At 45.4% G+C, this 12,192-nt stretch overlaps 2 protein-coding genes across 5 annotated transcripts; one reads left to right on the top strand and one right to left on the bottom strand.

Annotated features, from left to right (window-relative positions):
• The first annotated feature begins 683 nt into the window (after positions 1-683).
• Positions 684-9,991, top strand: LOC121589734 (anosmin-1). Of its 4 annotated transcripts, none has more exons than XM_041908844.1 (5): positions 684-2,042; positions 7,955-8,113; positions 8,245-8,797; positions 8,875-9,092; positions 9,166-9,991. In XM_041908844.1, exons 2-5 carry the CDS (start codon positions 7,955-7,957, stop codon positions 9,841-9,843), a joined length of 1,608 nt encoding a protein of 535 aa, XP_041764778.1. In that variant the 5' UTR covers positions 684-2,042; the 3' UTR covers positions 9,844-9,991. The 4 variants fall into 4 exon arrangements, with proteins under 4 accessions (XP_041764778.1, XP_041764775.1, XP_041764776.1 ...); XM_041908841.1 differs by having other exon boundaries at positions 7,955-8,134; XM_041908842.1 differs by lacking the exon at positions 684-2,042 and adding an exon at positions 6,611-6,645 and having other exon boundaries at positions 7,955-8,134.
• A 660-nt stretch (positions 9,992-10,651) lies between these two features.
• Positions 10,652-12,188, bottom strand: LOC121589735 (valacyclovir hydrolase). The gene is made up of 4 exons (XM_041908846.1): positions 12,041-12,188; positions 11,386-11,968; positions 11,057-11,312; positions 10,652-10,976 (listed from the first exon to the last, which is right to left on the bottom strand). Exons 2-4 carry the CDS (start codon positions 11,954-11,956, stop codon positions 10,886-10,888), a joined length of 918 nt encoding a protein of 305 aa, XP_041764780.1. The 5' UTR covers positions 11,957-11,968; positions 12,041-12,188; the 3' UTR covers positions 10,652-10,885.
• Positions 12,189-12,192: the final 4 nt, after the last annotated feature.

The following is a 12,192-nucleotide window of genomic DNA, read 5'->3' as shown; positions in this document are numbered from 1 at the left end:
TAAAATGTTATCCAACTTGTTAGACAGTTTCTCTTCACTACTCAAGGACCAGAAGACGAACACGAAAGCGATCATGTGTTGTTGTTGATGATGATTATGATGATGCTGGCGGGTATGATGGTGATGATGATCAGCGCAAAAAAATAAGGAGAGCATAGAATGGAGAATTGGCGAGCCGCGCCAACAAAATGAGAGAGCAACCCGATGCAGCTGAGAGTTGAGAGAGTTGCATTTCGCTCATCCTGTGTGTGGTGTGTAAATATGAAACCGATAGCGGTAGTGTTTGCATTTTGCTCTACACAAATTATACAAGTTGGATGTTAGATTAAAAGATGTGTGATAACGTGAGACAGTTGTTTTAAGTTTTAAGTTGAGTTTAAAAAAATACCAGGTACTAAACACGATTTTGTTGTTATCATAATTTAATATAGAGGACACAAAAGTTGTTGGACAAAAAAAAACTAAACTAGATAACACGGCAAGTAAATGCATATAGATGCTATACCGGTTTCATATTTACACGAGCGCACCACTTCTCTCAGCGCCCGCGCGTGTGTGTGTGTGTGTGTGTGTGGTGCGCTCGCAAATGCACCCGGCGCTGGGCCACAACACGCTGGGGCTGTTGCCGCATTCGGAACCATTGGGGCTGTGCGCAGAAAAAGGCTTCATTCTGCCATCGACAGCGCGACCTCGCGGTTGTGTGTTTGTCGTCTGCACAGCCGTTTGCCCGCACAAGTTGCAGACATCGCCGGTGCAGTTTGAGTGTGCAGTTTTTTTTCTTTCTGTTCGTTTGTGCGTGTGTGAGTCTGTCGGTGCGTGTGTTTTTGTGGAGCTAAGCCACCCTTCTTACTGCGGTCGTTAGGATTCTCCCCAATACCACAGTGCCCAAAAGGAGGGGTTGGTGATTTTGGGTTGGTTGTGTGCGGTATCGCCGAAAGCCTTTCAGGCCGTATTGTAATTCGCGTTGGAAATCGGGAAAGAGGGGACAAGAAGCGACAACCACAGAGCCGCAGAGAAATTATACTGAGTGCAAACAGCACACCCGGTGCTGCATAAACGTGCAAAAGCACAGGGCAAGGAGGAGGGACGGATAATTAGGTGTCGGTTGCAGAAGATTGCCGATAAGGATCGAACGCCGGGCGTGTGCGGTGTGGAAGTGTTGTTGTGCTGCTGCCGTGGAAATGAGCGTCCCGGCGTTCGGCTTCACCGTTGAGTGTGCAAAAATCATAGCCTGCTGAGTACGGCACGGCAAATAGCAGAAAAAAACGCACCGAACGTACGACAGTCCTTGTGTCAAAAACCGTGTCAAAGTGTCCTCCACCGCGGATGCAGCGCCAGAAACAAACCCGGGAGGTTAATTGCAAGTGTGTACTTAGTTTAAGTGCGTTCGTTGCCGCGTGAAGCTTCGAACCGGACGTCCTACCACCACCGCACAGCGCCCCCGGGGGATGGCCGTTGCTCCAACCGGCCGACGGGTTACACTTTCACACGAGCCGTTTCTGCCGTGCGTTTATGCAACCCATCAACGGTTGCACTGCCGTGTGAAAGTGGTCGACAGTGGTGGATGCAGTCGGTGCAAAGGTGCAAACCTGCCTCGTACCCCCGGCGACCAAGAGGGTGGCCGTCCCGATGATGCGTGTGCAGTTTTGCGTGATGTGAATGCTTGGTGAGGGAAGTGAAGGAAAGGAAATTGTGTATAAAAGTGTTTAAATTCCATTAAAATCAAAAGTGTAGCAATGTGATGCAGACGAATGTTGGCGATGAATTGTGCCGGATAAATATATTCAAAAGAAGAACAAACAACAAACCTTGCCACTCTGTGCTCCGTAAACAGCGTGCTTGGTGAACGTGAAAGTGTCCCTAAAAGCGCACTGAAAACGCATCAGACAGAAACGTCAAGACCACACAGGCTCACGACGACGGTTGGGCCAATGCAATAGGAAACACACCACCACCAGCAGCAGTTCACCCTCCCCGCACAATTCCGAGTGCAGTGTGCCAAAGGACCGAACGAAACGCCACCCCACCCGCAGTAGGTCAAGGTAAGGGATGACTTTCTTTTCACTTTTGGCCTCCCACGAGTACAACGACGGATACGTGTTTTGCTCCCACTGTTCGTGGTGTTCTTTGGTTGCTTTCTTGAGAAGGTAATGGTGATGGTTGTTGGTACTCTGTCTGCTACTTCATTGCTGTGTACTTGAGTGGGGTTTTTTGTTGTGTGTGCTGGCATCCTTTGGCGCTTTCTGTTGCTTGATTGCTGATTTCGTGATCTCTGTGTGGTCCGCGCTGGGGCGGGGGAGGCCAGTGCGTTGAGTGGTAATTGCAGCTTCAGGCAAAAATAAAAATTATACCCGCTTCGTGATCGTAAACGTGATCGATACGCGGTGTATATCCTGAAGCCTAATGACAAGTGCCAAATGAGGAACTTAAGGGATTTTTTTTGTACGAAAAAAATCAATATTAGCGCACTTTGATGAGTTTATATTTTTAAAGAGATAGCTTTGAGCTTTCGCGATATTTTTCACGAGGATATTTTCACGACATAAGGATATTTCTCCTGCTTTCACGAGGATATTTTCACGACATAACTAGGCGAAGCTTTATGGAGTTGATTGCAATAAGGCAAAAAAGCGAATGATTCACTTACAGGATTTTTAAGTTTTTGGTTTAAATGGATTAAACACATTTCTTATGGAACTGCATAAGAACTACACTATGGAACATGGATAGCCATTGATTACAATTTTATTAATTTAAGATTTAACAAATAAAGGGAAAAATCAAGCAATAAATGTATTCGTTAATGCTGGTATAATGCATGTACATTGAACGGTTCCAGTATTTCCTACCTTTGTTTTTCCAAAGAAAAAAAAAAGCTCAAAAAAGCTCAAGGTCACCAATGTTGCTAGTCCGTCGCAAATCAAAAAGGCCTCTCTTATCATTGATTGGCTATTAAATTATTTTATTTAGTAAAAGATTAACTACGGCCACGCTGAGTCAGCTCAAAATCGTGAGTTTGCTACCTTGCATTAGTTAATAAAGGTTAATCAATAGAAACAAAAACAAACTGGAATTATTGCTTTTGCTTTAAAAAAATGCACCCTATTTTTTTTTTTTTTGCACAACACAACCGTTGTCGTGGCAATGCATGCGCCTACTACTAGTGAGGGCTTAGCTTTCAGTGACTTACGGATTACCCATAGCCGGATAATCAGTCCTACATATGGTGGCACGGTCCATTCGGGGCTTGAACCCATGACGGGCATGTTGTCAGATCGTAAAAGGTGGCGACTGTCCCATCAGATCGGCCTTTAAATTTGCACCTACCTAATATTAATTATAGGTTTATATCTTCATTGCAAAAGAGATTTTTGCATAGTATCAGTCGATTATGGTACGCGATGTTTACATTTTATTTATCTTTTTATACAAAATACGCAAATTTTTTCAGCTATTCTTTAAGTACTGTTATAAACAATCATTTTCTATTTCTAACCGTAGCTGACACTCCCAGTTACATTTAAAAACAATTTTGTCTAGTAAAGTTGTCGCTGCATCAATCTGAAAAGGGAAACGGGAATTTCCGTACATATCTTTTTGCTGCACGTTAGAAAACGCAGGACACGCGTACACACAACAAGCAATGTGTTGACAATTGGAAAAAAGGTGGCAAAAAATATCAAAATGAATAAAATATCAATTGCGATTGTACACGTTACTTGTGCACTGTTCTTTTTTGTTGCTGTCGTACACTCTTTTCTATCCACGTTCCCCTACCTTCCCTTAGTTAATAGCTCTATCCGTTGATGAATATTGTATGTATTTAGAGACAGAGAGAGAGAGAGAGAGAGAGAGCGAGAGAGAGAGAGAGAGAGAGAGAGAGAGAGAGAGAGAGAGAGATTGCCATTCCGCCGGCGTGGCGTCCCTTTCCCATGCTACCGTTGGGCAGCGCAGCGTCGATTTTATGTTGACACAGCTTTTCTATCCGTAATTGAAACATATTAACATTCCTTTCAAAACGCAATTCCTCAAACCACCGGCAATAAACCCTCCCCTTTCCCATTATCTAACACGAAGAACACGCATCTCTCACGCCTGCAACAAGCGTCGGCACGGCATGGCCAACACAACATGGATGGCCACGCGTACAAATGATAATGTAACGGTTGCCGGGGCAACAAAAAACTGCAAAAAAGGGGCACACTCATATTGCATTGCGGCTCAGATCGATCAACTTTCAAATTAATTTAAACATAAAATCCTCTTTCCATCACCCGTGTCCGTCCCCGAATGTGTGTTTGTGCCTAGTGGGCAGGTCAATATTTAGCATCGCTTGCACTAAATTGTGCAAGCCAGATACACGTGCAGCAGGGAGCATAAGTTTGTAAGGCATTCCACCACAACAACGTACGAAACTGTTCGCGAGGTGCTGCGAGGACGCCGGAATCTGACCACTTATTTGTCTTACACTTTTTGCTTGTCAAAGTCTGCATAGTTCGCGCGTAAAATGATCGCGTTGACTACGCTCAAGGGCGGCCAAGCTTCAAGGAGGTAGTATGCACCTACCGAAGGAGCAGTAGCACACACACACGCGCACACGTAGCCATAGCTGGACCGAGGTCGAGAGCCCTGCGTGTTGGTCGCGCGAGTTTCCCGTATCGTACCGCTCTTCGAATCCTGCGCAAATACCACGGATGTTCATAACAAAACGCTGTAAATGAGGCTATTAAATTTAACCTTTATTTACCGTTTCGTTTTTAAGACGGTCTCGCTCTCCTTCCTTCTCTTTCTCTCTCTCTCTGTCTCGCCCTCTCACATCGCATCAGGTATCGCGGTGACGTTTATTAACGTGGACGTGAATCTGGGCACAGGTTTTGTAGTGCTGCAGCCTTTTTTTAATCTACTGATTATTTATACATTTCGAATTCCTTTTTTCTTTTTTTCTTTTGTTTTGACTTTTGGCCCCGTGTGTCGTATGTCGATGATGTTGCCATTCTTGCTGGTGCATTATTGCAGAAGCGTGCCGTTGCAACTACTGGTTCGTGATGCAATGTTTGTTTCCTGGCGAGTATGCACCAGCCACGGGTACGGTATACTCGGTCGCGATTGCTAATCTTTGCAGCAATGCAGTTTAGTATTTGAAATAGATTCTTCGTAGAAGTTTGTACAAACAAAAAAACACTTGAATGGAGCACTTTGCTATGAATAGGAGCGACGTGGACGGTTGCCAATGACTTTTTCATGCTGGCGCAGAATCGTACATCGCATTCAGTTTATATAACTAAGCTACAACTCAATTCAGGGATTTAATACCTCCACCGGTGTTATTGTGATGATGTTTAGTATTAGATTAGATTGCTGAAGATGTTGCCGTATGTCATTTATGATCGATCAACTATAGCAAAGCCTTTCAATCTGGGCCGCGAAGAACTTTGGCAGTTATTAGTTTTTTTTAGTGTCAAACAAGTTACTACGGCAAGCCAGATGTGATAAATATAATTGCGACGATAAGTTCTACATGCAAACCGACATGCTCAATTTAAGATGAGTTTGACATGACTGATCTACAGCAAGGATCCTACATTCCGGTTGGGTGGTTCAAAAAGTATCGTTAACTTTTATACGAATATAATAACTACAGGGAATGTTGTAGTTGAATGAAAACATATTATATTTCTACAATGATATTTCTTTTTAATATCAAGTTTGTTTTTTTTCGTTTATCTTAAGCGTTTATTGTATTGAGTTTATCTTAAGCTAATCTAATTATGTATACTTACTTACTTACTTTACTTATCCGGCGCAGAAACCCCTTTGCGGTCTCGGCCTGCCTCAGGAGTATCCGAAACCGCTCAAGGTCTCGCGCCTTCGTCTGCCAGTCCGTTATCGCGGCCATAATGACGGACGCCTCCATGCCACCTTGCCACCTCTGTTTGGCCCTACGTACGCCTCTTCTGTCCTTGTGGACGGCCTAAAAGGACTTTACGTGATGGGTCGTCCGTTTCCATGCTTACAACATGGCCAGCTCACCGGAGCCTGGCGCGCTTGATACGCTGTACGACGGTGAGGTCGCCGTACATCTTGTATATCTCGTCGTTATAACGGCTCCTCCATTGCCCTTACACACATACGGGTAGCGGTACCGTATAAGTACTATATAGTCCCAGCTTCGTCCGTCGCGACAGGTTCTTTCAGGTGAACTGATTTCTCAGGCTGTAGAAAGACCGGTTGGCAACCAGCATCCTTGCGCGCAACTCAGATACCAGGCTATTTCCGTTGCTGACCTTTGACCTGTGATAGGTGAATTCTGGGACGGCTTCAAAAGTCCGTTCATCTATCTGATGTTGCCACCATCAGAGTGATCTTTTCCTCGTTTATCTACAATCCCAAGTTCTCTGCCACCTCCTCGATCCCTTGGTAGGCTTCTGCTACATAGGAGAACCACAGATAAATGATGTATATATCATCAGCGTATTCCAGGATCTGGGTTGACTGATAGAAGATGGTTCCCGTAGGCTCCACCCTCGAGTCACGGATGGCCCTATCTAGCACCAAATTGAATAGGAGACAGGCAAGCTCGTCCCCCTGGCACAGAACTGTGGTGGTAGCAAAAGGCCCTGAGAGTTTTCCATCTACCTTCACCTGGTAAGTGGCGTTGGTCATAGTCATTCTTAACTAGCCTTATCAGTTTGGCCGGGATTCCAAAAGCGCCCATAGCGTCGTACAGTTTTACCCTGGCTATCATGGTATCATATGCGGCTTTGAAGTCAATGAAAAGATGGTACGTGTTGTGGCTGTATTATGCCATCTTCTCCAAGATCTACCGCATGGTGAAGATCCGATCAGTGGTTCCAATTCTGTATAGAGGTAACTAAATGTTAATGATTTAGATTATGATGATCCATTAATTAAAAAAAAGATTGCTCAGGCAATGCAATTTGCATATAGATCATTTGCATATGAATGTGGTATACTGTTGTTTTTAGTCATTTGGAAAACAATAGACGAAAAGATAGTAGGATAGAAGGATTATTATTTGTATAAACACTTTTAGCCTATTGGCCTCATTTATCCATAAAAGGATAGAAAGCACATTTGATTTGCAATTCACATTTTGCGGGCAATGTTTTGTTCCTATTTGGTAGGGGATTTTTTTATTAAATGTTTTTTTTCTGCTGCTCAGGCCTGACTACTGTTGGAACTGACGCCAAAACGCTAGCGAAAACTTGTTTTGTCATAGATATGGATATTATCTCGATTTTTTTCCTGCTTTAATCCACATTTTTAAACGTTATCGAATAGAACATATATTAGTTCCAGTTGATCGCATTGTATTGAACTTGTATATGTAAATACGGAACTATGATTTTATGTCGAATTCTCCAGCAGGTCCATAGTTTTCAGTGCCTCCAACGGTGCTTAGCGTGCTTGAAATTAGGCAGGATCACGAGATCGTTGTATGGTTCGTATAACTCGTTATCGTGGCACCTGTTCCAATCATCTTTCACACATACGGAATCAAACAACCTTCTAAGTAGTGCCGCGCTTCATGTATCTTTCCTTAAAATTCATATGAATCGTTGCTGTGATGAGTGATTAGAATCAATCAAATCAATCTTCCATATATTTATGGATCTTGAAATCTTTAAAGATTCTTCAATCGTTATGGGTTTTAATTATTTAGAGATAAATGAACCTCTGAAGAACAATTAATGGTCAAGGATTCTTTAATCTCTTGAGATATGCATGTGTAGATGTGATCTTCGGACGTATGGATTCGCTACCAGTGTGGCCCACTGTGAAGATTCATTCAGATTCATGAATCTGATTCTGTGTTATCCATCTCTACATCTTAATAAAAAGGCAAACGCTTAACTTTCCAATATACATTCATGTATCCTGCACCTTTTGTGATGTGTCTCTCTTTTTCTCTCTTTCTATTCCTTATTTTCAGATGCTCCAAGGCAAACGGAACCTTCTGAAGCTAGTGATAGTTCAACACATTTTCCTCTACATACCGTTAGCCGTTCTCGCTTCTAGCGTAGTCAGTATGAACGAACCCCACAATCTACTCACAGCAAGATGTCGCTCAAACTGTACGTACAACCAACAGGTTAGTACGGATAAAAAGAAAGTACGATACTCCTTTCCGTTAGTGTGCATGTCCTCTCGAGCTGGAGAAAGGTGTGCCCGGCTCGATTGACCGCAACTAATCCGTTCTTCGTGCCCATCCCCATTTCACAGTGCTACAGCATGTGCATACGCAACTATCTGGAAAACTCGGCCTACAAAAAGTACGGAGACTGTCCACCGAAACCACCGTCCAAGCTGGACAGCCTGTGCCTCAACACGTGCGACGGGCTGGACTACAAGTGTCCGGGTGTGGAGAAGTGCTGCGAGCATTCGTGCGGCCACAGCTGCCAAAGCCCGTACGGGTTGGATAAGGTCGCCGGTTTACCGCCCGTGCCAGGCCAGATACAGCTGGTAGAGATGGGCGGGTCCCGTACCGCCCAGATCCAGTGGGACGTGAAGCTGGAGAGTGAGCAAAGCCCGACGTACTACATTACCGAGTCGCGGTTTCACATCGGTTATGCTTACACCGAGCACAGGATGGAAAACGACTGGCAGCCACATGTGCTGGAAACGTTCACGCAGTATAACATGGGCACGGTGACGCGTTACGAGGGGGAGATTAAGCTAAAACCGGGCCGGTGGTATCAGGTGCGGATGGCCGCTGTAAACCGAATGGGTACCCGTGGCTATTCGACACCGTCACGACCGTTTAAGCTAAGTGCAAGTAAGTATCCACACACACACACTTGCAGGTTGGAGCTGACTACTTGACCATTACATCTCACCGTTATCTTATTTCAGAGCCAAATCGACCCCAACCACCGAGCAGCCTCACTGTTGGTCCGCTGATACTGAGAGAAGACCGTACGTACAGCTGTCGGGTGAATTGGTCCTTGCCCCGGTCGGACCTGCCGGTGGAAAAGTACAAGCTCGGCTGGAGTCTCTACCTAAACCATACCACCAATCGGTCGAAAACGGACAAATCATCCCTGTTCAAGGAGATGGCCACCATCACAGCGGTAAGCGGTTTGCGTTCACCCTTAATTTGCGCCATTTGAAGCCTTATTACATTAACGTTACGGTACATTACAGCCTACCCGGTTCTATGACATCCAGGGGTTGCTGCCGAACCGGTACTACTATCTACAGCTTCATGCAATCAGTGTTTACGGCAAGAAACGGCTCAAGTCCAACGCCCTCCATCTGCTAGTAAACACCTCCTCCGCCTCACCCGTACAGGACGGTGGTGGTACACCGCTCAACCTGGACAACCTGCTTATGGGTGATGCCGGCTATCGACGGTCGACAAAAAGCCAGCCCAGCCTCAAGGATGGCCTACTACACGCCGGATCCGGGCTGTCCGGCGCAGCAGGAACCACCGGTAGATCAATCGGTCACGGAGTGCCGACAATGGGCACGATACGGTACCACTTTGCGCTGCGCAAGTCGGGTCTAGCCGTTCGGCTTGGCTGGTCCGAGCGGGGTTATGGCCGTTACAAGGTGCACATGTGTCGTGGGAATCGAGAATGTCTCACGCTGCCACGGAACAGTGCGACCGGCAACGGCAACCACTGGCAGGATGCCGTACTGCGGCGCAATACGTACGAGTTCGGCAAGCTAGAGTTTAATACCCGTTACACGGTGGGCGTACGGATAGGCGGACATCGACGCGCCAGCCCCGGGTACGACATTGTCCGCACGTTCGTAACGCCCAAATGTGACAAGTTTCGTGATCAAGAACTGCTACCATCGGAGTGTAACGTTCAATAGGGTGGGTGGGTGAGCAAGGAGTTGTACGCGGATGGTTAACGCAGGTGTGTTTTGTGTGCATGTGTATGTGTGTATGTGTGAGTGTGTACTGGTGTGTGTTATCCTTTACTAAGCTTGATGATTGCAATAGATGCTCTATCACCCCATCGGTTGTCCTTTGTACTCCACGTTTGCTTCCATCCACGCCATCTTCAATACCATAGAACAATTGAGCTGCCATCGTTAGATTTTTAAGCTACGTTTTGTATTCTAAGAGATGTCTGGTTGAAATAATTACACGTATGTGATTGTGCCCCGTTAGCAGGATGTGATCACTCCGATTTACTTGGGAAAGTGTTCAGATTTTGTGTATGAAGTATCCGAAAACAAAAAAAAACAAAAAAATGTTAAGGTAAGCATTTTTCTAAGAAATCACAAAAAATGTAATGAAATCTTTTTTCCAGCAAACATAACAAAAATCCTCCAAGTAACGTATGTAACGGGTTATAGCTGTAACGCAAGTGTAACAGAACCCATGACACAAACCAACTGTTGAATGTGTAACACTGGGGTTGCGTTACATTAGCTGAGGTTACATTTAGCGTTGTGTTATATATTTTATTTGTTGAAAACCAAGTAAAGACCCGTGTTTTTTAATTTTATGTCTTCATATTTTTGAGAGTTTTTTTTATAAAATATTAGTGTTGTTTGTACATCAAAGGAAGACAACTTCGTTGACAAATCGACCCAGTGTTACGAGAAGCATCACCACATCTGTGATTTGTGATATGTTTTACCTTCTATTAGCATTCATTAGGCTTGGACAATGTTTTGCTAGCGGCTATCATTCTAATCTTTATGTAGAAGTGCACCCAAATTGTACTTTATACCCACAGTTGTGTTTGTACTTCCTACGGCGAAATGTGTTTCTTCGACAGTTACACGCTTGGCGTTTTCAATATGAAGAGATAACCAATCAATAAATAAAGCTGTGTTCGAGACCGTAAAATTATGTAACAGAATAACAGAAAAACAATCAAGTTAGGGTGCTATAAAGAAGGCCCTATTCCAGCAGAAATTTGGCCACTATCGCGTTGAACTCGTTTGCATAGCGCAGGTGAATATTGTGCTTGCCATCGGGGAACACATGCAGACTGAATAAAGAATAAGAAGGAAGAAAATAAGAAGGACTTTAAAATGCTGCTTTTAGCGAGCCTGCAAACGAACGTCTTACTCCGTGTTTTTGATATTGTTCAGCAGATAAGGTACGTGGTCGGGTATGATCATCGGATCCTTTGCTCCGTGCACGACCAGCGTCGGGGCTTTGATGTGCTTCAGCGACCCAGAACAGATATCCCCTTTGCGCTCGTGATGAATGCGCAACAACCCATCAACCCAGGCCGACCATAGCTTGGGGAAGTGATCTACACCGTACACCTGCTCCATTGGTTCCCGCATTCTTGCCGACCATTTGCTAACATCCCGAATACCTACGAGAGAGCGAATCAGAAGTAACCCATGAAATACCGTCTTCCGGCGTAACACCGTTGTTTCGTTACGTACCTTCGTAAATGTTGGCCTCCGTGTCCGATATGTATGAGTTCGAGCCCCACACGACGAGCTTTTCCACCTTTTCCGGTTGCTTGGCGGCTAACACTAGACCGGTAATGCCACCGTCACTCCAGCCAACGACACTGTACCGCTGGAAGCCAAGCTTCTGCATTAGCTCACCGGCAGCGGCAGCATCCCGCTCGTAAAAATCCACCGTAAACTCCTTGTCGGGCGGTCGGGACTTGCCGTACCCGGGTGGGTCCCAGGCTATAACACGATGGTGCGGAAGTAGCGCCGGCAGGCCCTCGATTTGTGGTTTGAAATCCGTCCAGGCCGTACCGAGCGCACCGGGCAACAGTATGACGCCGCGGTTGCCATCACCTGCCTCGACAAAGTGCACGGTGCTAGCACCGACCTGTAGCCGGCCTTCTTTTGCTCCCGGAGCGGAACTACACATGGAGCGTAAACGGACGGCAGATGCCACGGGCGATTGAACACAGAACGATAGCGCGGACGTTGTTTTGGTGATGCGAATGGCCAAACCGCACTGCGCAGCGACCGTGGACGCTAGCAAGCGCATCATTTTGACGGCAACCTGTTGTTAAGTGTTGTGCAATGTTTTGGTTACTGTAGCATTGGGTTGTGGCGAGGTGGAGAGATGCCTTACCGTAGTCAGTGTTGGAAAAATAATGCTGGCACATGCAAACGATAAACGAACGCGCGAGCACAAGGATTGGAATAAAAGAATTTGCAGATGCAATTGATAAGCGGATTGTTTGTTGTTATTTTTTTTTCTTTTATGGAATGAACATGACAGGC

The sequence above is a fragment of the Anopheles merus genome, chromosome 2R (assembly GCF_017562075.2).
Source record: "Anopheles merus strain MAF chromosome 2R, AmerM5.1, whole genome shotgun sequence".
Classification (NCBI taxonomy): Eukaryota; Metazoa; Arthropoda; class Insecta; order Diptera; family Culicidae; genus Anopheles; species Anopheles merus.
Note: the sequence above shows the minus strand (reverse complement) of the source record. Positions and strands in the feature narration are given on the sequence as shown.